The 25,678-nt window shown below is 41.7% G+C and overlaps 1 protein-coding gene across 1 annotated transcript; it reads left to right on the top strand.

Moving 5' to 3' along the window:
- Positions 1-26: 26 nt before the first annotated feature.
- Positions 27-24,119, top strand: LOC143121817 (uncharacterized). Its single transcript, XM_076282434.1, has 5 exons — positions 27-208; positions 458-517; positions 8,439-8,579; positions 11,673-11,813; positions 21,331-24,119. Exons 3-5 carry the CDS (start codon positions 8,441-8,443, stop codon positions 22,947-22,949), a joined length of 1,899 nt encoding a protein of 632 aa, XP_076138549.1. The 5' UTR covers positions 27-208; positions 458-517; positions 8,439-8,440; the 3' UTR covers positions 22,950-24,119.
- Positions 24,120-25,678: the final 1,559 nt, after the last annotated feature.

The raw sequence follows: 25,678 nt of genomic DNA, 5'->3' as shown, positions 1-25,678 counted from the left end.
GTTTGAAGTATTGAAGCTTCGGTGTCAGACTGCAATCACTGGGCACAGGGCATCGAGTTATTTTTTTTATTTTTTATTAGCTATTATTTAAATATATCCAGACTCACACTCCATTTCGGTAAGTGGCGGTAATGCTTCCAAAAGTTGTTTGCCAACCGCCACCAAAAAGGAAAGAAGAAGTAGGAGAGGGAGTTCTTGGTGTTTACCGGTAGGCTACATTACACTAGAGTTAACAGTTACGTACGCGAAGTGTAATATCGCTTAACATACGTTATTTGTTTATGCTCCTTGAAATTTCCCTCTATTGATCATTCGATGTTTGACGTATGTAAAGGAGGATTTTATTAGTGAAGATTAAACTTGGCGTGTGAGGAGGAAATGCCCGTTTTAACTTTAGGCCTACTTCGAAACGAAAGCAGACGTAACAGATTGACTAAATTCCACACTTATTAAATAGTAAGAACAGCTGAGGAAGAAGACGAGAGCTTCCAAGAACATTGTGGCTGTCTTTCGAAAAGTAAGTTCTGATGTATTTTGCCATGAATGCCATTCAATCACTAATGTGTTTCAAATGTGTAGGCTACTTCTGAACTTGCTTGCACTGATTCTTTCACATTTAAACACGGGTATTTGTGGGCCATTTTGGGCGGTAACCAGGAACGCCATGCAGTTGGAGGTGCAAATGTAACAGAGGTAGCAGCTAGTTTTTCCCTCTCCCACGTTTTCTGCGTTGTGTTGTGTAAAATGAGAGACGCCACAACCGACCTGGGTCCTGTAGCCTACTACGAAGCGTTACTGGCTTATCTGGGTAACTTCGAGAGTAACTTGATCACGTGTGGCGTAACTTCCCGATTAACCTGTAGCCTACTACGAAAGGTGGATGGGTTTTAACCGAGGTATGCTGCCATGGCAATTTACGCTGCATCTCATAACCTCCGAGCAAGTTATGTTCATGGTTAACCCGAGGTTTCCGTTTAACCACACCCTATAAGTAGGCTACCACCCCAACACTAACAATTTCTCCCGAGGGTCATTCCGTGTCAAGTCACCCTTTCCAAAAACATCTGGAAAAAAATCCCAGATGTTTGTAGACCAAATTATGCATAAATCTTAAATAGTATCTGTATCAGTGTTGCGCGGGTTTGGTCACAAGCGGCCCGCGGTCGCCGATATTTTAATCAACCCGACCGCAACTCGGACCGCGAATATTAATTAGGACAAAATTATACCTGATCCGCAATCCGACCCGCTTATTTACAAAATGTGTGCTTTTGGTTATAGCCTGCATGCAGTGTCACAGTAGCGGCAGCCCATTTCTGTAAAACAAACTAATTTATTTGCGAAACTTTATGCAGTATAACTACACGCAGTAGGCATGCAGGGCATAATGTTTGCGCAGGAGAGAGAATGACAATAAGAGCCCAAGCACGCACGCAACCACCAAAGATTAGAACACTGGATAAGATTTTAAGGCCATGGACATACATCTTTCTTTCGAAAACAGAAATGAGGCAAGGTAGGCAAGAGAGATACATTGCTGGTCAAAACGTTAGCGTAAGAACTGGTTTATAATGCTGAATGAAGCACAAAGCTTTACTAAAGCACATCCACTGTTTAACCCTTTCGTGCCCGTGCCGAACATTCCATTTTTGGTGCTGGATGACCTCCTTACACAAAAAACCTTATTACTTGAGTATAATACATACCATCAATGGGATATACATACCATTGTAATCAGAAGGATCAGTTCATATGGTATCATATGGTAATGTTGATACAGTAATGAACAGTCTTTGAAAATCCTCTCCAAATGTATACCGAAATTTGTTAAAATTTAATTTCATTCACATAAAAAATAATTTTCATCATATTTCTATACGAGATAGAGAGAAATATCGAGTGTATGACATGTTCAGCAAGTTGTGGGCTATTTAACAAAAAAGACTGAACTGGAATATCATTAACCTTTCAAAAGTTATGATACATTTAGTGATCAGTGTAAAAAAATGCAGGAAACGGGATTTAGAATGTTGACAGAATTCACATTCACTTTCTCACCAACAACATAAAAGTATGCATAAGAACTAATAATGAAGTCAGACACAATGGTTTAGATTTATTTGGTCCATAAGAATAAACCATTTATTTGTATATAAGCAAATGCTACAGTCAATAATAATGATATATAAAAGAAAAACATGTACCTTACCAGTAATACAGGAAGTAAGTATACTGTATATTTATTGAAGATCAATTCTGAATAGAGACATAGAATACATTTGATTCAACAGATACAACTTCCTTATATAAACAGGCATGCAAACTCCTCACCTTTCGGCGAAATTCGCCGTTTTGAATCCAAAATGACTGACTTACGTGGTTTGTGCAGAACCGATGAGAAAATATTTGGGGGGGGGGGTAAACGTGAGCTTATTGGTGTTGCCAGAGCGCCATTAAACATTTCAGCAACGAATGTTAGGCTATGTGCGTTTACTAAACATCAGTGGAAGCTTGTTGCTGCAGAGGCAACGTGAACAGAACGCTCGCGCAGGTATAGCCTCCTTTTGTGAGCGCAGATAGGCCTAGATGCGTCTGAAATGTCAGCTGGAATGTGAGCACGGCGAGGAGGTGCCTAGAGATGTCACATGTGGGCTAGTTGAAACTTTCAACTTCTGTTAGCAAAAGACGTTGCGATTAGTGTAGCAACGTAGCATTGGCGGTTTTGTTTTAATGTTGTTAAAGTTAGCGATATGAGACAGAAATATAGACACGAGTTAATTTGATGAATAGCTTACGTGCTGTACTTGGTCTAGATTGGCAAAAGGTGAAGCAAATACACAGACCTTATCAGTATAGCAAAGACTAATGTGAATAACCTAAAGAGTTAAATGTCTCCTAAACTGGGCTGTGCAAAACGTTTAACTCTTTAATTATTCACATTAGCCTTTGCTATACTGATCTTTGCTATACTGATCTTGCTCAGAGACAAAATCAATGTTGATTGACATGTCTTTAAGAAATGTTCAGTGACCTGATCTGAAGTAGCCTGTGCCTATAGGGTAGGCTACAGTTTAACATGTAGTGTGAACACTTCACACAACACAACTTTATTGGTTGGTTAAACAATCTAACTAGCACAATGCCACAATCTGTAAGTAACCTAGGCTACAGGATAACACTTTTTATGAAACAGTGTGCCCTCCACAACACACCCACCCCCCTCTCCTCCAACATTATAAATCAATTGCACCATATTGCTATGTAGCATAGTAATGTTATACACCATTTGAAAGCTGGGACACTTGGGAATCCATATGACAACCTTTTTCATGTACAATCTGTATGGTGCTTTACATTATCAGATTAATCTTAATCTTACTATGTCTCAATTAAATTGTATCAAATTGCCCTCCTCCCCCTCCGGTGCTTCCCTACCTTCTAGCTGCAGTGTGTATCCTTATCAATAAGATAGATGCAGCAAATTGGGTATTGAAATAGTCACAGGAATCCATATTTTTATCCATTGTTTTATCCAATATTTGTTGTGCAGATGTATAATCCATCTTATCCACACCCATTGAACCAACAAAGAAAATGCAAAGACATTTCTGGAATTATTCCATAGTGTAGTCATTCCATCAGAACCTCTGACAAACAATCCAAATAGTCCAGAAACCACACAGTAAGGCTTTTATTGTCAGTATGCATTTTGGGTAACCAAAAGTCCTATGGGGAGTTTCCATTGGGCATTTTACAAAACGTTTGAGGCATACCTTAGCAAATAATGGTCTAAATGACTCATTTTTCATTTTATTTTGATCTACTTTTGCACACGGCTTCACAAGACCTGGTCTAGACACAAAAATGCCCATTCCATAGGAAGTTAAAACATTTCAAATCGATTTTACAAATTAGTGTAGTCTACCCTATTTTATATAATGTTAGTCTGAAATAGTGTGTGTGTGTCAAGCAAGTTTCACCTGGTGTGGTTCAACAAATATTCAAACTTATCATCTTTATTCTAATACTATGCCTACTATGTCTTCATGTCCAATAGGCCTGAAATCTTCAGAAATGTCTGAACTTCAGGCACAGAGAAAAAAGAAAGAAAGAAAACTCATGTAGATTGCTTAGGAGGAGAGGAGGGCCATGCTGAAGCATGCTGCCAAACAGTGCAACGGCCCTCTCACACTTAAGGAGAAATAGGAGAAGAAGACACTTTTTTTATATTCACTTATTTTTATCATACATATGATATTTTTGGCCACAACATTTTTTTTAGTGATGTTATAGTTTGTTTTCTTTGTAAATCTCTGGTTTTGGGCCATTTCATACTCCGTGGAAGCTATGCACTATTGTCACTTTGCATGCCCTTCTCACCTTTTTCACCCCTGACCAGTTTGCATGCCTGATAAATTAGTGTAATATGAAAATGATATACATCTATAAAATGTATTATTTATGAAAAGCTAGGAATACAATCAACTTCAACAACACTCAAAACAAAAATCAAAAAACATATGAAAGTGGATTACATAGAACAAGCCTGCCACATATACACACAAACTCACACACACACACAGAGGAGGATTGGGAAAGGTGGGGTGGGGAACCTGAAGGTTAAACACAGAAGACCTATGACTCATAACGAAACGCATCCCCTTCTGTAGAATGCAAAATCTGACAGCAATTTTGTTTACCAAAAAAACAGTCACCTACCGCTAAACTCCAGGCCATACAAGCTACTTTAGTGTTATTATGTATTGTTTTTATAACAAAGCCAACAATTTTTCTTTGGCTCCTGCTGTACAGGAATATGTACTTGATGAAAAGACGACAAAGTAGTAGTTGGAGCAGCTGAAGGCGAGGCTGAAATTTTGACGGAAATGGCTGTTGTGATAAGATTTTCTTCAAAGTCTTTCTGGCTGTAGCTACCAAACCTAGGTTCAACACGATGCACGATATTAGGAAAACATGCGGTATGCGATAACATTATTGAGGACTGCGATAACGATATAACTTGCGATATTTAAATATTTAATGTTTTTCTCCACCTCATGTTTTTCTCCAACCTCATACGCTGCGCATCCCACGTTATTAGGCTACTGGCATGCCAAGTGCATTGGAAAGTGAAAGTAAGGGGCACATCGCACAGTCCAACGAAGTAGGCTAAACAACTTTTACAAATAACGAATCCTGATTACTTCTCTGCTGCTGTCTGGGGCTTTTGCTAAATGCAAATCATGAAATACAAGCTTTACAGTGAAAGACAGATATCTTCTGATCCTATAACGATAACGAAAGAAATTGTTTATTTTAACACAGTGGAGAAGGACGCATTTGGCGTTATGTTTGTAACACGTCATCCTTAATAAAACCAAAATATTTCCATAGAACAGACATGCTTTTCCTTTTAGTCACCAATTCCTCTTCACCTAAGTGTAACCTACCTCGCTCGATCTTCAGCCATCACGACATTAGCTCCCGCCTCAACACCTAAAACACCACACACCTAAACTGGTAGGGAACGGGCTTCTAGGGCAGCATGACGGCATCGGTTTCGTAAAATATGTTGACATTCAGAATGTGAATACACCATAGACTGTATGGAATGCGCACGGCACAGAAAATGTATCGAAATTTATCGAAAATTAAGTAATCTTTGCGGTATGTCCATCGCAAATGTTGATATCGCGATAACGATAGATTTTAGATATATCGTGAAATAATAAGAAACTACTGACAACAGCAATGTCAATCGAGAAAAAGTGTACACAATATGTATTTCTCATTTGGTCAACGCTCCCTGATCCCTTCAGAGACTTGGTTCCCCAGTAGCAATGGATATTAGGGAGGGAAGTGAAGTCCCATGTCAATGATCAATCCCAGAAAACTGTGAAACTCTTCTGGGGTCGTCCCGTGCCCCTGTACTGTGTGTTTGCATACGACAGCCTACTAAGCACAACCTCCCACCCGTTCCGGTTGGTAAAACCACATATGCCTGGGACAACAACATATAAAAAACAACATAACAAGTCTATTTCACAGTGTTTTAGTGGCAGTCTACACCACCCTACGCACGCCACCTAAATCTATACCTTCTTCCTCCATCCTCACATGGTCTTCAACATTGTAAGCGCAAGCTCATCAGCAGTCAGCTACCTCTTCAGGCCTGCAAGGAGGTCTGTGTAGGTCTTGTCATCCTCCATCTGAAACAACAGTAAAATCATACAAATGTAATACCTTTATTAAAGTCACAAACACAACGAACTAAGGTAACTTTTATGCATGCGCGAACCTATACCGGTAGATATGGCTGTGAAGTCTGTGCCATAACATTTATTCCTGCAGGCTGCCCGTTTTGGCTGTCATACTTTTAAATGGCTTCGCAAGAAGTAGGCCTACATAGACCATAACTTGTAGCTACTACTGTCATCTTTTAAGAACTTTTCCCAATATTTCCTATAGCCTATATCGATTTTTCCTGAAGGGGTGTCTTTATCAGGGGCGCCTGCAGGAATTAATGCTATGGTACGCACACCCATCAACCCCCCCCCCGCAAAAAAAAAAAAATCACTCGTGAACAATATTGGTCCGTGCATTGGTCAGTCAGCAAAAAACAACATCCACATGCAATAATACAATAATACAACGACAACGTCTACAATGACCTATTCATTTGGACAACTTGATACAGCCCTATACAGGCTAAAGTTACCTTTAGTTTTGTTCTAGCGTAACGTGACGTCTGGCTTTAGTGCAGTCTAACGTTCTGACAAGCACACCGATTGCCTACTGTACCTTGTTCTTGTCCATCTGGAATAACTCCTAGCTTTGCTGCCTCCATCCTTTCTGTTTTCGTTGTTTACAACTTGTGATATCCATGATGAGTATTGAGTTAGTGAATTAGCTCAACATTGTGTGCTGATAACCATATATATAGATAGCCGAGTAAAAGAAAACAAGTAGCCTATTGCGTGCCTGCGTGAGTAGGCTATTCTCTCTCCTGCTCAAACAAAATGTGTGCACGTTAATTTTGATAACGTGTTCACTAACTTTACGTAATAGAAAATGGTAAATAGCCTGATGGCATGCAGCTAATGGGATACTGTGCATAGTTGGGAAGGTATGGTAGGCCAATTTGGTGTGAATACACACACACACAAGGGAAATTTTCTCTCGCTGTTGAGCCTGATGGTACGCACAGTGCGTACGGACGTACACCTGCAGGCGCGCCTGGTCTTTATTATTTCAACTCGCGTCTTCAGCTTCTTTACTGTTGACTTTACTGTATTGATGCTTTACTGTATTGATGCTAGCCTTCTCGTGATATTTTAAGTAGGCCTATTTGTAGAAAATATATATTTAATTAATTTTAACTGACCCGCCCGTAAATGACCCGAATATCATTAAAATATTTTGTTAATGATTCATAACCGCGGGTGACCGCTTAATTTCGGGCAGACCGCACACTGATCTGTATCACTAATTGTTCCAAAACTACAGCCCTTTGAAGTTTCAAGTCATTTTAAGCATCGTGGTGAAAAATCCTTTTTGTTCAACTTCCAACATATTGGCTCTTTTAGAATTTCACACACATTAGTGAAACTATGTGAATAGAAGTATACTTTCCTGTTAAAAAACTCTAATCAAATCAGGTGTATCTTGTGTAATTCCCCCTCTGCAAAGCTCTGAAAATGGCTATAAATTCATTATGTGAAAAAACACCTCACCTTTGAGGGCTTCTCATTCAAAAAGTATGTGACACAAATTCATCAGATTTTTTTTCCACTCATATATGGGTTATAAGGTCATGTCCATGCATTAACATTGGTTATTATCATTATCATATTGTCAGAGCATTTTTTTAAAATTGGGCTTGATTTTCAAAAAGCCTGTTTTCCTCCTCATTTCACTATGTGAACAGTTAACAGGATTTTTAAACATTTTACCATATATCATTCTGTATGTGAGGATCATTTGCCCAAAATTTGGGTTTGTTGCTGAGTTTCTTTATCGAGATAAGATTTTCAAAGAATATTGTCTATAAATCCACTGAATTTGTACTTTATCTGCAGTACCACTTTGCACCACATGTGATTCTCTTTTAATACAATGGAAGTCAATGGAAGAGTAAGAGAGCAACTTGGGGTTAAGTGCCTTACACATGTCAATTACATTACAAAGGACTACGCTGATCCCAGAGCAACTTGGGGTTAAGTGCCTTACACATGTCAATTACATTACAAAGGACTACGCTGATCCCAGAGCAACTTGCTCAAAGGCACCATGGTGGGGGCTGGGAATTGAACCCACAACTTCTCAGGCTACTGCATGCTAGCCCAGCCCCTTAACCACTCCACTACCGCCACTATTCTAGAATACATGAATTGTTCCATGATTTTCTATTCTTATGTGTCTGTGTCTTGTCCCTACAGAAATGGACCTGTCCCCTACAGACCCTGAGTCTCTGGTCCAGTTGAAGAGGGTATCAGTGGTGCTGGTGGACTGCTGTAGAACACAGGAACAACGAGGAAGGAACAGAGAGAACAACACAGATGCAGAACAATCCAAGAGCCGTAAGGCCATCCTTAAAAATATTTTCGTTTGCCGTAACCCGACTGACCCTGTCAATTTAGAACCGACCCAAATATTAATTTTTTTCCCCTTTTAGTCCGACCTACTTGCCGGTTGTAAACTTGTGTTAAGACCAACCGATTTTTTTTTACTCTAAACAACCAATACAAATAAAATACTATTTATTTTAGTAGGCCTAAGTATTGTGACTATAAATTGCCTAGATACAACCGTAGGCTCTCTTAAATAAAACCCTGTGGCGTCATCTCTACACCATTGGTTTACGCATGTCACACTATGGCCTATACGCTTTGTTTCATTCACACAAACATCTCGACAACGCTTATTACTTGGCACGAAGCTCTGGAAGAACTGTGCCCAGATCTTTTCCTTTCTCCCCTCTAGTCTAACGGTGACCGTGTTGAAGAATTGAAATTGGTTGTGGTCTATTCAGCATTTCTCAAAATATGGGTCCGCCACGCTGGTCCGCGGAGTCGTGGAGTGAAATTAGGTATCTGATTAGGTCTGATAATTTGCTGCGCAGTTGATCAAGATACCACGGACCGACAAAAAAGAAAACAAACGTTTCTGCTATCGATGTCATTAAACATGGAGCCATACAATAAAGTGGTGGTATGAGCGTTCATTCAATGCAGGCGTCTGCGCGAGAGAAACTGAAACGAATCGATAACGTTGGTATCAAAGCTTCGCTTCAACCTGTTGAATGCTATTTAATTGTTTAACGACACTTAATAGAACGACGTTGATTTTTGGAACTTCCATAGAAACAGAGCAGAGACTGTATAATACACTGTATAGCACTGAGTATTGTATAGTCAAATTTGAATATAACGTGGCCAAAAGCTAGCCTTTTTTCTATCTGTTAAAGATCAACAGATCAGTGATTTACGCCTATCTGCTCGCCAAAAAAGCTGGTATTGTGTTTCCTGAATCCTTACATTCAGGCATTCAAATGAAACTTAATTAAAAAACATTTCCATTACCAATGTATGATGCTTGCATGAGGGAAACATCCCAAAACAATAGCACCCATATAATTGTTGCTGTTTTGAGAAGTATTTATTTTCTTATGCAAGTATCATGCAACCATGCAAAAGCAATGAAACTAATTATATCTTACATTAGTAAAGCAGTCCTCTGATGTGCATGTCACAAAACATTTAAGTGAAAGTGCATGTATAACAATATAGGCATAATAATGATTGTGATAATGATAATGACAATTTGATTTGGAGGGAGTGGGGTTGGGTACTGTAGATGAGCCCTATGACCCCAAAGTCTGCCATGACTGGGCCTCGTGTCAAAGAAGTTTGAGAAAGGCTGGTCTACATAACCTGCATCAGATTGAGGTTTGCAATGATGCGCCTGAAGGCACGGGTTGAAGACCCGGTCAGTTACGTCACAATATGCACATTTGTTTAAATTCATACCTACGTAATCACCATGACCAAAATTGTACTTTTTTTTTTACTTTGAATCTTGAAAAAAAAAATATTGACCTTCCCACCGACCCATTTTTTTATTTTTTTGGCTGTTACTGCAAACAAGAATATTTTTAAGGATGGCCTAAGAGATCACACACACACACACACACACACACACAACAGTGTTTTCCACTGAATTGAATTCTATTTGTGGTGGTAGGTTTGCAAAATTAACTTGAATGCAACAGTTTCTAACAAATTAGCGCAGTGTGGTTATGATGCTAACCAGCTTTAAGCACAATTTAGTACAACCTGGAAAATCATTGTGTGGTGGTTAATGTTGATATTGTGGTGAGCCGCCACAAATAAGTCAATGTATGGGAAACACTGCACAAACATAAATGATCACTCAGTGTTTCCTCTACGTTTATTTCAGCATGGCGGCCCCCCACGGTTTAATTAATACCGCCACGGTATCAGAATCAGGGCAGACGCACATTTGCTTTTTAAATAATCCTGCGACGTATCCTCCCCTGCTGGCTGCCGCTCACATTGCAATTTAACAATAAGTAGCCTAAACTAGTCAGAGGTTATTATGGCCCGTCCAGTTTCACTTCACATATTATATACTGTATTGATGTAGGCTATTTAAAACATTAACTTTCTTCTCAGTTTTTCCTCTTCATTTAGCGGTGCCACTGCCTCAGAATTAGGGGAGATGCAAAATATTGTCCGGAAGCATAGTAGGCTAAATGCTCTCCGCTGGCGGCTGAAAATTGCAGTTTAAGAATAAACAGCAATGCTAATCCGAGGTAGGCCTACCTGTCTAGTTTTATTCCATAAATATATTGTTTTTATAGACGTTATTGGCATGTGCTATCAAGAGCTTCCATGCAAACTTGGTGGAAAGGTGTAGCACAGGCCAAGGAAAACCCATTCATTTCTGAAGCTGATCGTATAAAGTATTTCCCATATCGTAGTCTATAGGCCTAAGCTCGCTCGCAACAACAGCAAAAATGAAACTGGAGAGGATGTCTCCGCGAAGACACCGCTGTTACATTAGATGCGTTGCGCACTCAATCGTGAATCGACGCAGTAAAAAAAGCAACGACTGCTGGTAGTGACTAAGGTAAATTGTGAAACATTTTGTATACACTCACGGTGATGGCCTAGTAGGCCTAATGTGAATTGCGGACTATAAATTAAAAGGAGATTTGCACCAAATAAAGGCAGTGTTGTGGGTTGTGTTTTTACAACGTGTTGGCACAAAACTTAATTTCTGTCATAAACAAAGTAAGCTAAGCGTTTCTCCATTGTCAACGTTAACTACCGGTATGTTCAAGCGTTCAAGTGACAATGTGGTTTAATGCATGGGTTAACGTGACGTGAGTCAGACAGAAGATGGGCCTGTTTTAGTTCCTGAATCCTGTCCTCAAGTCACGTTAGGCTAAATAGTGTGATTAGCAACTAGAATAAAAAAAAAAAAACATCCTGGGAGCCGGGAGTGACACCCGACCAGTTTTTTCATACTAACTTTTTTTTTCTTCGGGGGGGGGGAACTGGATCACTTGCACAGGAATCACTTGCGCAGGAAACACTGGATCACTTGCGCAGTCCACCAGCATATGTGTCTGTGTCATGTCCCTACAGAAATGGACCTGTCCCCTACAGACCCCGAGTCTCTGGTCCAGTTGAAGAGGTTATCAGTGGTGCTGGTGGACTGCTGCAGAACACAGGAACAACGAGGAAGGAACAGAGAGAACAACACAGATGCAGAACAATCCAAGAGCCGTAAGAGATCACACACACACACACACACACAGCTCACTCCATGAATTTATGCTAAATTTTAGTATAGTTTAATTGTAGTTATTGCATAATGGAAGATTCATAATCAAGATTATTTTGTGTTGTTGATCAAAATTGTAATCAAGATTATCGATTACAGATTATTTATTAGCCTTAGCTAGGGATGTAACGGTATGAAAATTGAGACCAAAGTAAGCGTTCAAAATAAAACTTTAGGCTACTGCATTCTCCTGATAACGTGAGTGGAATGGATTTCATGTGGACTCGAACATAAAAAGACGCAGAGTGGCTACATGATACAGTGCACATTTTGCGGTGAAAAAGTTCCGCCTTTTAAAATCAGGTGTAGCCTAATCCGAATCGTAGTTAAAACCATCAATTAGACAACAGAATCAGTAGGGTACCAGTTTTGTTCCATTGTACCAGGCCTACTGTATGTCAAAAGCAGGCTCAGATGAAGCTGGGAAAGATTAAACACACAGTTTCCACACCGTGGTAATTAACAGTGATAATCATGATGTTTGAAATGAAAACGGTAATTATTATCGTCAACATTTTTATCGCGGTTTACCATTATACCGGTAATCGTTACATCCCTAGCCTTAGCCTAAATTAACAACAGAACAACACAACAGATAGGGCAGTGGGACATTTCCTGGGACGCTAACAGGTGTACTGACGCCTGTCCATACCTTGCCCAGATCTCCTGCACAATGTCTGGGTGCAGCCGCCATTCTCCTGGTCTTGGCCCTCTGGACAGAAGGTCTGCCTGCCACATTGTCCACTCCTGGCAGATAGACTGCCCGCAAGGACAGGTTTTGCGCATAAGCCCACAGAAGGAGTTTGTAAGCCCTCTGATGGAGGGACACAGAATGTATCCCCTCCTGGTGGTTGATGTACGACACCAGTGTTGTAGTACTCGAGTCCGAGACTCAAACTCGAGTCCGAGTCATTAGCTAAATTTAGAGACTTGTGACTTGACTTGGACTTGAGCACTGATGACTCGAACTTGGAGTCGGACTCGTGCATTCGCACTCGCGATGACTCGTCGAGGACTCGACTTTATTTTTTGTAATATATCATAAGGCTATAATTGTAGTATGTCATTAGGCTATAATTTGCTATATGATTTTAATATCTAAATTATTCGTAATACTAGTTTTAGTTCAAGGGAATGTTAGGCTACTGCTTCGTGTCGTAGGCTACATCGCAAGTCACATCATGTTCACATGCAAAGCAAACTAACGTTAACTTTAACACCAAAATGCCTGGAGATATGGCCGCCGCTATTTCAATGTAGTAGGCTATTGCCAGGCAATATTAGTTCTCATACATGACATAACATTACCTAAGATTACACTCAGCCTAGGCTAAACAACACACACTGCTGCTGGATAGCTGATCATCGTGACTTGGTGAACAGTGTTTTCCCTGCCTGACGCGAGAAGCGAGGTTCCATTCATTCATTTTCATTCGGGGCGTGCACTGCCGTGCTTCTGTCTGTTAATTTGCAGCAGGCTATTATCGGATGAAAGAAAAATAAACTAAACGTTTTCCCGATCAAGATATAGCATACTTAATTAATTTTGGTGTAATAAAATATAGAAGCATAACATTAAATTGCCTAGTAGAGTGTCCATGTAGTGTCAATGTAGGCCTACGTGTCTGCGCAAGTGAAACTGACAAACTGAACCTCTCGTAGGTAGGCCAGAAACAACTATATTTAAAACCATGAATGAACTGGATTACTGTTACTGTTCAAACGAGCGATTTGATAGCCTAATCCACTGCACGAAAAAAAAGGAAATAGCAACGTGTTCTATTTCTAACAGGTGAATATCTAACCTAAAGCTAGTTTTCATCTCTATTGTTGACGTGAAATATGTCTCCATAGTGGCAGTGAAGTGATAACATAATTATGCAGTTGCCGGTAGCCAGTGTTCACGTCACGGGAGTCAGAAAGAAGCTACCAAGACGGGCCCTGCTGTGTTTCTGTCCCTCCCAAACTGCGCTAAAATTGTGTAGTCTATTTAACAGCCAGAATTTTTAAAAATGCCCTTTTTTGATCCACACTACCTCTTACAAAATAGACCTACTCCAAAGTTCATCTAGCTCTTGTGAAATATGAACTTCTACAACACTGCCTATACAATTGTCAGCAGTCAGTAACAGCATAATGTGACTTAATGGCCTGTGTGATTGGGATGTGGATTGCTCATTTATTATGAGTAGGCCTATAGGCTATGGTATAGCTATGGTATGGTATTCTCTCCGATATAATAAATACAACACATTGGGTTTGGCAAGAAATTTGGCAATACTACTTTCACACAAGTGATGGCACCCCTGCTTGGATACAGAAGATTGTCCGTTTTGCTTTTAAGGATTTCATCTGCAATGGAAAAAAATGGAACGACATGTAGGCTATGCTTACTTTAGTGCTGGACTTGGACTCGACTTGATCAATAGGGACTCGACTCGGACTCGACGTGGATCAATAGTGACTCGACTCGGACTTGACTCGGATGAGTAGTGGACTCGACTCGGACTTGACTTGGAATTTTTTTTTAATGACTTGGACTTGACTCGGACTTGACTCGGATGAGTAGTGGACTCGACTCGGACTTGACTTGGAATTTTTTTTTAATGACTTGGACTTGACTCGGACTTGAACACTGAGGACTCGAACCTGGACTCGGACTCGAGGCTTAGTGACTTGACTACAACACTGACGACACCACCGTCGAGCTGTCTGTCCGAACCATGACATCCCCTGCCTGCAGACTTGGTAGGAAATACACCAAGGCTCAATGCACAGCCTCAAGCTCCAGCAGATTCATGTGAGCCCCCTTGTACTAGACAACCCTGCCACATGGCTCCCCAGCCCAGTCTGGAGGCATCCGTGGTCACAGTTTCCCTTGAACTCCGCTGGCCCAGAGGTACACCCTCCTGCAGGTCTAGGGCAGCAAGCCACCAGTGTATGCCTGGAACACAGCCTGCATCCAGCTGCAGAACACGTTTCTCTGCAGCACTTGTTGAGATGAACTGCATTCCTGCCAGCCCTAGCTGTTGCTCCTGCCAGCATAGCAAAGGTACAGTAGGCCCCACCACAGGAGCTGCAGTCAGCCCCCAGGTTCCAGCCCCAGCATAGCAAAGGTAGGCCCCACCACAGGAGCTGCAGCCCGCCCCCAGGTTCCAACCCCAGCATAGCAAAGGTAGGCCCCACCACAGGAGCTGCAGTCAGCCCCCAGGTTCCAACCCCAGCATTGCAAAGGTAGGCCCCACCATAGGAGCTGCAGCCCGCCCCCAGGTTCCAGCCCCAGCCAAGGAAGCCAGCTGTGTTCTGGGCAGTGGGCTTGAGCCCGGGGCCTTCCAGGAAGAGTGCAGCTCAGTTGTAAAATCAGGCAGGACTGGAAGCCCTTCAGACTTGCATCGGCACGGACCCCTGTCAAAGACAGAAGCCCCCGTGGCAGAGGACAGGGGTGGGAACTTGGCACGATCTGCAGCCCTTGCAATCACAGCTCTGTCTGACGGATCTAAAGGACCTGGCATCTCATCAGGGCTGAGACACAGGCACCCTGGGGAGGGTGCCCTCTTCCTTCAACATGTCACCAGCTCAGAGCTTGCGTGTGTATTGGGGAGGGTTTAACTTAGGTAGCTTTGGTCCTCAGACAAAGAGGCTCCCAGAGGCATATAAGTACCCAATAATTACGTATAAAACAATGTATCAACAAGGATATTATTCAGGTAGCTTTTGTCCCCACAGACAAAGAGGCTCCCAGAGGCATAATTATACACGAAGAATCACTATTGCAACCACGGCAGTAATACTGCAACTAAATAAAAGAAAAACTTGTACTACACGGGACACAAACCAGGGTCAACCGTGTGACACACCAGCGCGAATCCGCTACACTACGGCGACCTTTTAACAATAGGGAAAGCAAAGACATTTGGTGTTTGCGGTTGCAAGCTGTTAATCGTTAATCACAACAGAAATACGTTTTAAGCAGTGACTTACTCCCTCTCGAGAGTAGAGGCCCTACTTTAGCAACAATCTCCAATATAGATGAAAAAACACTCATGTCTCGCTTCAGCTACCATCTTCAAGAGGCAAAAAGAGAACGTGCCGGCGTGCATGCACATGTAGACTGAGGCAGATTGCACGCACGTAGCAGGGAGTGGATAATTTGCTATTCTGTCTCCTCGCTCCTCACCCGCTCGGAGAGGATGACCCATACTGTGGCATGTTGACCGATCAGAGGCGCACCTTGTCAACAGGCAAACCAAGCAACTGCTTGGAGCCCCGAGCCACTAGGGGGCCCCCGACCTGGTCTCAGCGCGTTTGCCAGTGGGACAAGCGAGATTTTGCATGTTCCTGTCCTGTTGTAGGCTACAAACAGTACATCTGTACATGTAGGCCCTATAAACAGCGTATCTGTGTTCAAAAGACTTCAAAGAATCCACACATATTTAGGCTACTGTGGTAAACGTCAATCGAGGATGCAGTGATGACGGATCAACATCGGATTTTGACATTTACTCAATGAAGTTATAGACTAATGTTAATTGGCAGAAAGATTGAACATGGTTTGCTACATCTATACGACAATATACTTCAGCTAGCTAGTGACAGTTACAGCTAGTTAAGCAAAGAGATGGTTAAGGTTATGTTTGTATTAGGGCTGTCAGCATAACGTGTTAAGTAAGGACCAATGAGTAAGGACCAATCACGTTAATTTTTTTAATCACATTAATGTGTGCCGCCAAATATTTTTAATTTTACACCGTCACTTGTTCTGTTATCTACAATTCTCTTTGGCTGCCAACATTTTGACCCTTTGATGGATCGTTTTTTGTCCTCAAACTGACACAGACACCCAATAGGCTAGGTTATAGGCTAGTCGACATGGAATTAAAATAACATTGACACACCTCGAGTTTAAACTATAATCTACGACATGGGTCGGCAACAGGCGTCCAAAGCTGTCGCCACTGATATTGTTTGGCCCAGTCAAATTATTCTGGCAGTCCTATTTTTTAAAATCTTTTATTTTACAATATCAATTTACAAATAGCCTATTCACCAATCAGACTGTGAGTTGGTGCTTAAACAAATATGAGAGAACACCAGAATGCACTGGATCCTGCTAGCTGTGCATAGCCCTCGGCCAGCGCTTCAATATTGCACCTTTGTGCTTGTTTGGAGCTAATAGCTGTTTTTTGTAGTGTGGTATGATATTATTTATCGTGACAGCGTTGTTGGATATCTGATACACAGGTTTTGCATTTGTGAAACCGGGTAAGATGAACGCAATTTTTTCTTTCCATTCCTGTTTATAGGCCCAGCTATTTTCCCCCAGCTCCAACTCCTTTAGTGCGCTTCTCACTCTGCATGCTAATCATTCTTGTAAGCAAACAATAAACATTGTAACATTGTCAGGAGATGGGTCAACCAAGTAGCTTATTTAAGAATAAAAGATAGATTTTATCCAAAGAAGTGTTTCATGTTTGGAACATTTGGAATTAAAAAAAGGTTTTATTTAAACATTTTCCGTTGGTATCAGATTATTTATAGCCTAACATAATGGTGATGAACACTGATCGGTAGGGCCCCCTTGACATTTTTGCTTGGGCCCCCCACAGACTTTTGAATCGCCTCTGTGACCGATATGAAATAGAACGGAATTCTCTTATAAACACGGAATTCGCAGATGTTCTGTTGACACGTTAAATAAAAGGGTGTTTTTTTACTTTCTTCTCTTTTATTTCAATTTACTTTAAAACAAAAAGCACATAAGAAGGTCTCTGCCTAAACTGTGACCGCAAGACATTAGGGGGATTCGACTTGATGTAGCCGTCTGCAGCCATTTTAAGCTGACTACATAAAGTGATTATTTCTGAGATTCTGAGCCTAGTAATCATATCTCGGATATTCACATGCATTGAGTTTGTTGATTGGTGCGTGACAGAAAGTAAGTGATCAGTGGCTCCCGATAACGGGGGCAAAACACTTAACTACTTGACTGCTATATAACAGGGCTGAACAATACCTCAATGACTAATATGAGTCTGAAAACAACTAGTTTGCAAGTTTTGTCAACACATAATTGACCTGACTCTCAAATACACATGCAGCAACTATAGAAATCAAAAGGGCAATTTAAGAACAAAGCTAAATCTACTCTGGGCAAATCCCTCTAGCCTACAAGGCAATGAAGAAATCAGGAGATGCAAGACGTGAGTTTGTGGAAGATTGTTGCAATGTGTGCAGAACAGGCTTGGAATTTCACCATTCTGGGGGCAAGGCCACTTGGCCTTCAGTTAAGCATATTTGGTGGAGGGCACAAAGGCCACATGTCAGGGCACTAAGGCCAACGTTAACTATACAGTAGTAGGCTATAAAAATGATCAAAGTTGTATTTAGCCTATTCACTGCAGTAGTCCTGCATCACTGTATGAAACATTACAAAAACATGAAACATGACACATTACATATAACTGTAAATCATCTGATCATCTAATATTTACAGATATCTAGGCTATATTTAACATTTATTTGATATTTGGCCTGTTATGAAATCATGTATTGAACAATTTAAGCACAGCTCAGCTTTAAGAAAGTCAAATAGCCTAAATGCATGCTCAGCATTTTGTGATCATTAAGGCTACTTTCACAAACTCTTAGTCAGCTGTCCTCTGATTTACTGATATCTAGGCGACATTTGTAATATTTATTTTGTATTTGGCCCGTTATGAAATAATGTGGAACAATTTAAACACAGTGTAAAACTTAAAGCCCAAATTTGGAGACATCCATGTATGTTGAAATTTACTGCAAATTCAAAACGGGATTAGGCCTACTCTGGAACGGCTAACTGTACAGGGGACTGCTTTACACCTTTGTGTTCGGTAAGGTCTGCTGTTTATTCTGATATATGGTTTGTCATAAACGAGGGGTTCGTGAAGTATTCCGCCGAGATGAATGGGTAGGGAGATGGACGCAAAACCTTCAGTAGAATTTATGATTAAATTGAATGATATTATTTACTTTTCTCGCGAACCGTTCATCACAGCAATTAGCGGCTGACATCGTTTAAAAGCTGAGAAAAAGCTCTTTCCTGTGATACTTGTGATGTCTGTGTGATGAGTAGGCTACTTCGCAAGTAGTTCAACTGAGAAGAATGGGTTAATTTGGACGCACTTTCTTTCTTGCGCTAACTTTCTCCACTGCGTAATTTGCGCTGTCAATGCTAAGATTGTTTTGACAGGCCATAGGCTAAATATATATCGCTATTAGTAGGACGCAAAGCAGAATATTGAAAGAAGGGGGCACCAAGGCCACCGTGCCCTGTAAACCTCTGATTTTCAAAGGGGCGTCACGGCCAATGCAAGGGGCTACGACGGCCATGGCCGTCGTGGCCGCCGTGAAATTCCTACCCTGGTGCAGAAGCTGACATACCGCTATGTCAGTTTCTTGAAACAGTGCAAGCAGTCCCATTCCCAGACGCTGACATACCGCCATGTCAGTTTGTTGAAACAGTGCAAGCAGTCCCATTCCCAGACGCGAATGTCAGCAGCCTCAAGCAGACCCACCATTCAAAAAGTGCTGTCATTGAGTTTTTATAGATGAAGACTGCTTAGAATTTAAAAAAAAAAAAAAAATCCGATACAACTCAAATTAAATCCGAAAAAACAGAATTTGAGAAAAAATAAAACAGAATTTGGAAAATAATAAAAACAGATTTCATAGGGCTCTACCTAAAGTATGTGCACAGGTGCAGCATGCCACATGGGTTTAATATGTTTGAAATCAGGTGGCACTGCTACACATAGCCTATTTCAGGATGATTGCTAACACAAATTATCCTGGCTAGATTTGTGGATCTGCGGTGCATTTTGCAGGCCTACTCTCACAGGAAAGGTTCTCCATTGAATCTAACAAATATATAGAGTAGGATAAGTGGCAAAACACTTTTGAGAGTTTTAACTTTTTTACTACTCGTCTGATATAAATGCACATACTGCAGGTTATTGTGATAAACACTCATGACATCTACAAGGCTACAGTTAACGACAACTTGTGATGGCCATTCATTCACGAAATGTTGTACAATATTGAAATTGTCGGAAGTTTACATAGGCTAGTTTAAACTGTAGCCTATGCTTTTCTTGTCTCCCATCCCTGCTTCATGCCGACAAGGAGGAACGAATTAAACATTACGTACGTTTCACTTTTGTTGAAAATATTTACTGAATGGTTTTGTTTAGAGCTGACTTCCCAGAGAGTCTGGCTTATATCCATTGTCAAACATTTATTTCCGGATGGGAGGGAACAGTTTGAAGTTTAATTAAGTATATGTGTGACCACGCACATCCCTTTTCACCGTTTTTGGATGGGTGCTGGATCAGAGAAATGACTCCAAAAGTAAAATAAGAGAAAGTGATCCGCACACCATATAGCTCCCTTGAAAGTTTTTTTTTTTATTTTGCGTGCAACATTTCGAGCCCCTGGCCCAATTATTGTAATCTATTGTATACATATATTTTTTGTACAATCCACACCAAGCACTTTACACAAACTGGGACTTTTTATCAATAGGTCGATTTAATGTTTTGAGTGTTGGACTAATTATCCAATGGGATTCACGTGTGAGGAAGGATAAGTGGGGATGTATGATGGTGCATTGTGAAAAATGCATTGTAGTCTGAGGAAGAGCCAGGGGCTCGAAATGTTAATTTAGTTTAGGGAAGTTTCATAGTGATATCTGCTAGTTAAAAAATGTACCCTGTTCACCTGTAGTGTCTCGCCTTAAATTGTATGCTAACTAGCACATATTTAATTAAAATGCCTAATTTGCATATGTAAACATTAAATTACAGAAAACGTTCATTTGTCATATTAATGTAAGTAATTAACTGGGGAAGGTTCATAGTAATATCCGCTAGTTAAAATGTTTACCCTATTTACCTGTAGCATCAAAGGTTTAATTTAAAACACTGGATGAAAAAAGTATAAAATATAAGACGTTTCAGTGTTCATCAAAGCACCTTCATCATATGTTTAGTGTGCACCGGAAGTAACGCTGGCATTAATACACAAGGCAGTCACATGATCTCATTGCGTGAAGTCACATGACTGCTGGGATGTAGTCCATTTGTGTTTGCCAGTGAAGATGGTGTCCCAGCAGCTTCAGATGATGCCCCTCCCCCTGTTTGAGAGGTGGAGCAGGATGGTGTATCTGTAAAGCGCCTAGGAATGGTTTTCAGAACCGTGTTGTAGGCTGAAGACAAATTATGTTTCAACCCAACTCCCCCTATTTAAAGAGGGTTGCTCCACTTGGCCAAAGCCAACCAAATCTAGTTGTCACTTGTAACAGTTTGGTAGCCAAGGGCCTTTAATGTCTAGTGATGTTACGCAATATTATCCAACAATGTTGTCCAGCGTGCTTCTTTGTCTGAACCTAAATTGTATCTTCCTCATTATTCTTTCTTTCAGAGGTGACAGCATCTCAGGTGTTCACCTGCTCCCTGTGTCCATGTTCTTACACGGCTCAGCTCTACCTCCACGAGCACATCAAGAGGAGCCACACAAACGAGTACATGCTCCAGCTGAGGTCTGGAGAGATCAGACACCAGCACATTCACACAGGAGAGAAGCCGTATCACTGCGCTCAGTGTGGCGAGAGCTTCAGCCGAAAAAGCAGTCTCAAAACCCACCAGCGCATTCACACAGGAGAGAAGCCGTACCCCTGTGGTGAGTGTGACAAGAGCTTCAGCCGAACAGGCCATCTCAAAAACCACCAGCGCACTCACACAGGAGAGAAGCCGTATCACTGTGGTGAGTGTGGCAAGAGTTTCAGACAAATAGGCAATCTCAAAACCCACCAGCGCATTCACACAGGAGAGAAGCCGTACCACTGTAGTGAGTGTGACAAGAGCTTCAGCCAATTAGGCAGTCTCAAAACCCACCAGCGCATTCACACAGGAAAGAAGCCGTACCACTGTAGGGAGTGTGGCAAGAACTTTACTCTTATGTCAAGCTTAAAACTACACCAGCGCACTCACACAGGAGAGAAGCCGTATCACTGTAGTGTGTGTGAGAAGAGCTTCAGCCGAATATACATTCTCAAAATCCACCAGCACATTCACACAGGAGAGAAGCCGTATCACTGCGCTCAGTGTGGCGAGAGCTTCAGCCGAAAAAGCAGTCTCAAAACCCACCAGCGCATTCACACAGGAGAGAAGCCGTACCCCTGTGGTGAGTGTGACAAGAGCTTCAGCCGAACAGGCCATCTCAAAAACCACCAGCGCACTCACACAGGAGAGAAGCCGTATCACTGTGGTGAGTGTGACAAGAGCTTCAGCCGAAAAGGCACTCTCAAAACCCACCAGCGCATTCACACAGGAGAGAAGCCGTATCACTGCAGTGTGTGTGGCAAGACTTTCAGCCAATTAGCCAGTCTCAAAAGCCACCAGCGCACTCACACAGGCGAGAAGCCGTACTACTGTAGTGAGTGTGACAAGACTTTCTGCCTACTAGGCGTTCTTAAAATACACCAGCGCACTCACACAGGAGAGAAACCATACCCATGTAGTGAGTGTGACAAGAGCTTCAGCCTATCAAGCTGTCTCAAAATCCACCAGCGCATTCACACAGGAGAGAAGCCGTACTACTGTAGTGAGTGTGACAAGACTTTCAGACAGTTAACCAATCTCAAATCCCACCAGCGCACTCACACAGGAGAGAAACCTTACCCATGTAGTGTGTGTGACAAGAGCTTCAGCCTATCAGGCAGTCTTAAAAGACACCAGCGCATTCACACAGGAGAGAAGCCGTATCGCTGTAGGGAGTGTGGCAAGAGCTTCAGCCTATCAGGCTATCTTAAAAAACACCAGCGCACTCACACAGGAGAGAAGCCGTATCACTGTAGGGAGTGTGGCAAGAGCTTTACTGTTATGTCAAGCTTAAAACGACACCAGCACACTCACACAGGAGAGAAGCCGTATCACTATGGTGTGTTTGAGAAGAGCTTCAGCCGAATAGACCGGTTTCAGGTCCCTAACAACCGTAGTCAAGAACGAACTCGGAGGACAAGCACTAGTTGTTTACACTGACAGCGCATAGAAAACAAGCTGGCTGAACTTGATATAAGATGAAGAATAAAAACATATTGCCGAAATATTTCGATGTAGCCGAGTCTGGATTGTTTTCATCTAGAGGTGTAGCGGATTTACCTATGGAAAAAGCAACGGATTTTACGGAAGGTAGGCTAAACATGTGGCCAGTCACTGAAAAGTTAGGTTAGGCTTAAGCTAATGTTAACGTTAAGGCTTCGACTGCACAAACAATTAGTTTAGATTTAGTGAGAACATTACCTACTCAAAGGGTACATAATGACAGGGGTGGACAATCATTTCCCCCTGAGGTCAGAGGATAATTACTTTGATAAAGTAGCCTATGCTGGCCACACATTGAACGATTGACTGAAATAACGTTACAATGTACAAAATGCATTGTGCTGGATGTTAACTGACTGGACAGGAGCCTATGACGGATTAGCTATAAGCTAGGCTACCTTATAGTAAGCCTATGCAACAACGTTACTTGCAAGCCCATGTCTTCTTTCTTAAAACAAAAAACTCAAAATGGAGTGTCAACTTTAACTTTAGGCTACCCTGCATATTGTCATTTGCGTGAAATGTGGCTAACGTTAGCCTCCGTTCTCATGGATCATAAGTCTCTCATTAAAATGATATGCTGAGAAATATGATAAAAAACACTTAGTTAACGTCACTACCCTATGTTATTTAGCCTACATGACTTGCGTTTTTCCTCTTGAGCATGAAGATAACATTTGTGGCATAACTTCGTAGCTTCATAATGCATGCATGCTTTATGTATCCATAAACATTTTTAGCTTTGAACGGACACAAAAATGAAATGTCTCCTGTACCACACAGGGGAATTTCCGTCTGCTTTTCTCTGCCAAAAGTTAACAATTTTCAAGCTCCTTGCGTCTTTCTTTCAATGTATTGCTATACGGGTCTGGGTTTGCTTATCCTCCGAGTTCGTCCTTAACGACAGTTGTTAGGGACCTGAAACCGGTCTATAGGCCATCTCAAAATCCACCAGAGCACTCAAACAGGAGAGAAGCCGTATCACTGCACTCAGTGTGGCAAGAGCTTCACTCGAGAGGATACTCTCAAACTTCACCAGCGCATTCACACAGGGGAGAAAGAATATCCCATCTCCAAATACAGCAGCTTAGGCAGAGACTTTCTAATGTGGAGACACAGCACTCAAAAAATACTCCATAGAAATGCATGGGGCTAGTTTGTCACGCCAATATGGCCGTTGTCTACACATATCCCACCCCGTTGTCTACACATATCCCACTGCAAAACGTCGACATGTGAATACATTGAGCCAATCATGTGGTGTGATGTGAATACATTGAGCCAATCATATGGTGTGTTGTGAAGACATCGTGCCAATCATGTGTTGTGATCTCGCCGCTGGAGCAAGATTGGTGTCGTGAAGCCTTGCGCACGCGTATTTCTGCCGAGATAGATGCCCAATAAGTGCCCAAAAAGAGTTGCAATATGGCTGCCGAGTGGAGGGCCTTGCCTAAAAGGACTTTGGCTTAGGCATACAGGAGAGAGGCCGCATCACTGCACTTAGTGTAGCAAGACTTTTACTGAGAGGTGTGGTCTCAAACATACACCAGCGCACTCAAACAGTAAAGAAACCATTTCACTCTAGTGAATGACTAGTGGGTGGGGTGGAAGCTTTACCCAAAAATCAAACCTCAACAAACCAGTGCAAGCACAAACCAGTGCAAGCACAAAAGAGAGAGTTTGTACTTGTGTGCTTAATGTGGCAAGAGTTTCACTGATGAAAAATAAAAAGATACCTGCACACTGTTCTATGAGCTCCCAGAGTGGTTTATTAACAACGTTTCCACCAGAGGTCTTCGTCAGGTATCAAGGAGATGAGTGGGTGGGTGGGGATATATGACAACATAGTAGGTAATGCCCTATGTCCACCAATCAGTCTGTCCTATCCATTATTGCATCAGTGGGTAATGCCCCATGTCCACCAATCAGTCTGTCCTATCCATTAATGCATCAGACAATTGTAAGCAAATGGCCTATACGGCCTACATCAGCCCACCAAGTGTTACAGTTGCATCAAGTCAATCCTTTGCACAGGTCATTATACATCAGACTGAAAAACACACCCAATCCATCACATCTGTAGAAGTGCCACATATTACAAGAAAAAAGAAAAAAAGAGAACATTAAAAAAAGCAAAAGTTGATATTTCCAAGTCTCCAATGTCTTGTGGCAGACGAAAGAAGAGTAAACGTGCAGTATCTCACACACTGTAGAGAAACAAATGACAGATGTTTAGACGTTTTGAAAAACACAAACACTTGATCAAACTCCTCTTTCAGTCCAAATGGAGCCATGGTATTAAGGGCATGTATATAGTAAGTTTCACACTGCAAAAGTAGTCGTTCAAGGTCACCACCCCAAGGTGGCCGTTCCACTTTTTCAATGCCCATACAGCAAAGGGTGCTGAATCGTTCTTGGTATTTTATACCCCCAATGTTGTCTTCAAGGCAGCGGTGCCTGGAAGGCACTAGGGTTAGGCCTGGGTTAAGGTTAGGGTTAGGATTAGGTTTAGGATTAGGTGCCTTTAAGTCAGCGGTGGCAGCGCTGCCTGGAAGACGACGTTGGGGGCATAAAACACCATCGAGTCGCTGAATCTGCTGGTACTGTGCTGCCACAGGGTTCCTCTCATCCCCACACCAGGGTTCCTCTCACCCCCACACCAGGGT

This window comes from Alosa pseudoharengus, unplaced genomic scaffold (genome assembly GCF_046254945.1).
Source record: "Alosa pseudoharengus isolate Yale_2024_CS ecotype anadromous, Long Island Sound unplaced genomic scaffold, YU_APseudo_1.1 YU_APseudo_1.1_scf_1, whole genome shotgun sequence".
Classification (NCBI taxonomy): domain Eukaryota; kingdom Metazoa; phylum Chordata; class Actinopteri; order Clupeiformes; family Clupeidae; genus Alosa; species Alosa pseudoharengus.
The sequence above is the reverse complement of the archived record's forward strand: the minus strand, read 5'-3'. Positions and strand labels throughout refer to the sequence as shown.